This window comes from Trypanosoma conorhini (genome assembly GCF_003719485.1).
Source record: "Trypanosoma conorhini strain 025E chromosome Unknown Tco_14.4_contig_01009, whole genome shotgun sequence".
Taxonomy (NCBI): Eukaryota; Euglenozoa; class Kinetoplastea; order Trypanosomatida; family Trypanosomatidae; genus Trypanosoma; species Trypanosoma conorhini.
This window is the reverse complement of record NW_021705099.1, coordinates 1-1130: the sequence shown is the minus strand read 5'-3', so window position 1 is coordinate 1130 and position 1130 is coordinate 1. Positions and strand designations below refer to the sequence as shown.

The 1130-nt window shown below is 59.1% G+C and overlaps 2 protein-coding genes across 2 annotated transcripts in view; both read left to right on the top strand.

Moving 5' to 3' along the window:
- The window catches only part of Tco025E_09185 (sialidase-like protein), a gene marked incomplete at both ends in the record, with an annotated part of 1104 nt that extends 1077 nt beyond the window's left edge, over window positions 1–27 (top strand). Inside the window, one exon of the mRNA XM_029376010.1 lies at window positions 1–27. This exon is cut by the window's left edge and continues 1077 nt beyond it. Coding sequence (XP_029223886.1) covers window positions 1–27 — 27 coding nt within the window.
- A 55-nt stretch (window positions 28–82) lies between these two features.
- Tco025E_09184 (trans-sialidase) lies at window positions 83–1130 on the top strand (the record flags this gene model as incomplete). Its single annotated transcript, XM_029376009.1, has 1 exon — window positions 83–1130. A coding segment is annotated over one exon (1048 nt), but the record flags the coding sequence as incomplete, so codon positions are not given.

Genomic DNA, 1130 nt, shown 5'->3' with positions numbered 1-1130 from the left:
GGAGCTTTCGTCCGGAACGACCGGTGAGGGCTGCAGGGACCCGTCCATCGTGGAGTGGGGCGACGACGGAAGCCTCCTCGCGATGGCTCCCTGTGAGAGGGGCTCCTACGACGTCTACGAGTCCACTGTGTGTGGGGTAGATTGGTATGATGCGGGTGAGCCGATTACCCGCGTGTGGGGCACCTCGCAGAACCGTCAAGGAGGGGACGGCGTGCAGAGCGGCTTCATCACGGCAGACATCGAGAATAAAAAGGTGCTGCTCCTCACCACGCCGGTGTACTCGGAAGAGGAAGGCAAAGTAAAGGGTGCTCTGCATCTTTGGTTGACTGATAATTCCCGCGTGCACGATGTCGGACCGGTGTCACGAGAAGCGGATGACGCCGCTGCCAGCTCCCTGCTGTACAGAAGCGGTGCGTCGGTGGAGTTGATTCTACTGTACGAGAAGAAGACTGGATACGATTCGTACGGTCTTGCGTATGTGCGCCTGACGGAGCAGCTGGATCGGATAAAAGAGGTGGTGAAGAGTTGGATTGCATTGGACACCGCCTTGCAAGGCTGCGAAACCAGTGGAAACCTCGACCCGCGAAAGAGGGGCATGTGCAACGGCCCTCTTCCCACCAAAGGGCTGGTGGGCCTACTGTCCAACACATTGGCCGGGACTGCGTGGGTGGACGAGTACCGCGGCGTGAACGCGACTGTGAAAGGTGGGGCGGCGACAAGCGAGAAGGGAGGTGTGACTTTCACAGGCAGTGGCTCATGGGCGGAGTGGCCTGTGGGAAGCAGGGGGCAGAACCAGCCGTACTACTTTGCAAACAACAAGTTCGCTCTTGTGGCGACGGTGATGCTCCACGCGGTGCCGGAGGAGGACACGCCTTTGCTGGGCGTGAGCATGAATGACACGGCCGGCACCGTCCTCCTGGGTGTGTCGTGCACGCCGGACAAGAAGTGGAAAGTGACGGCCAGCGGTGAGATCCGGGAGTTGTCGAAAGAAGATGCAACGTGGGAGACGGAGAAAACGTATCAGGTGGCACTGCAGATGGATAAGGACGATGAGTTGTTTGTGTACGTCGACGGAGACGAGATATACGACGGCGAAGACGATGATGAAGAGGAAGATGGCGATGGTGGCA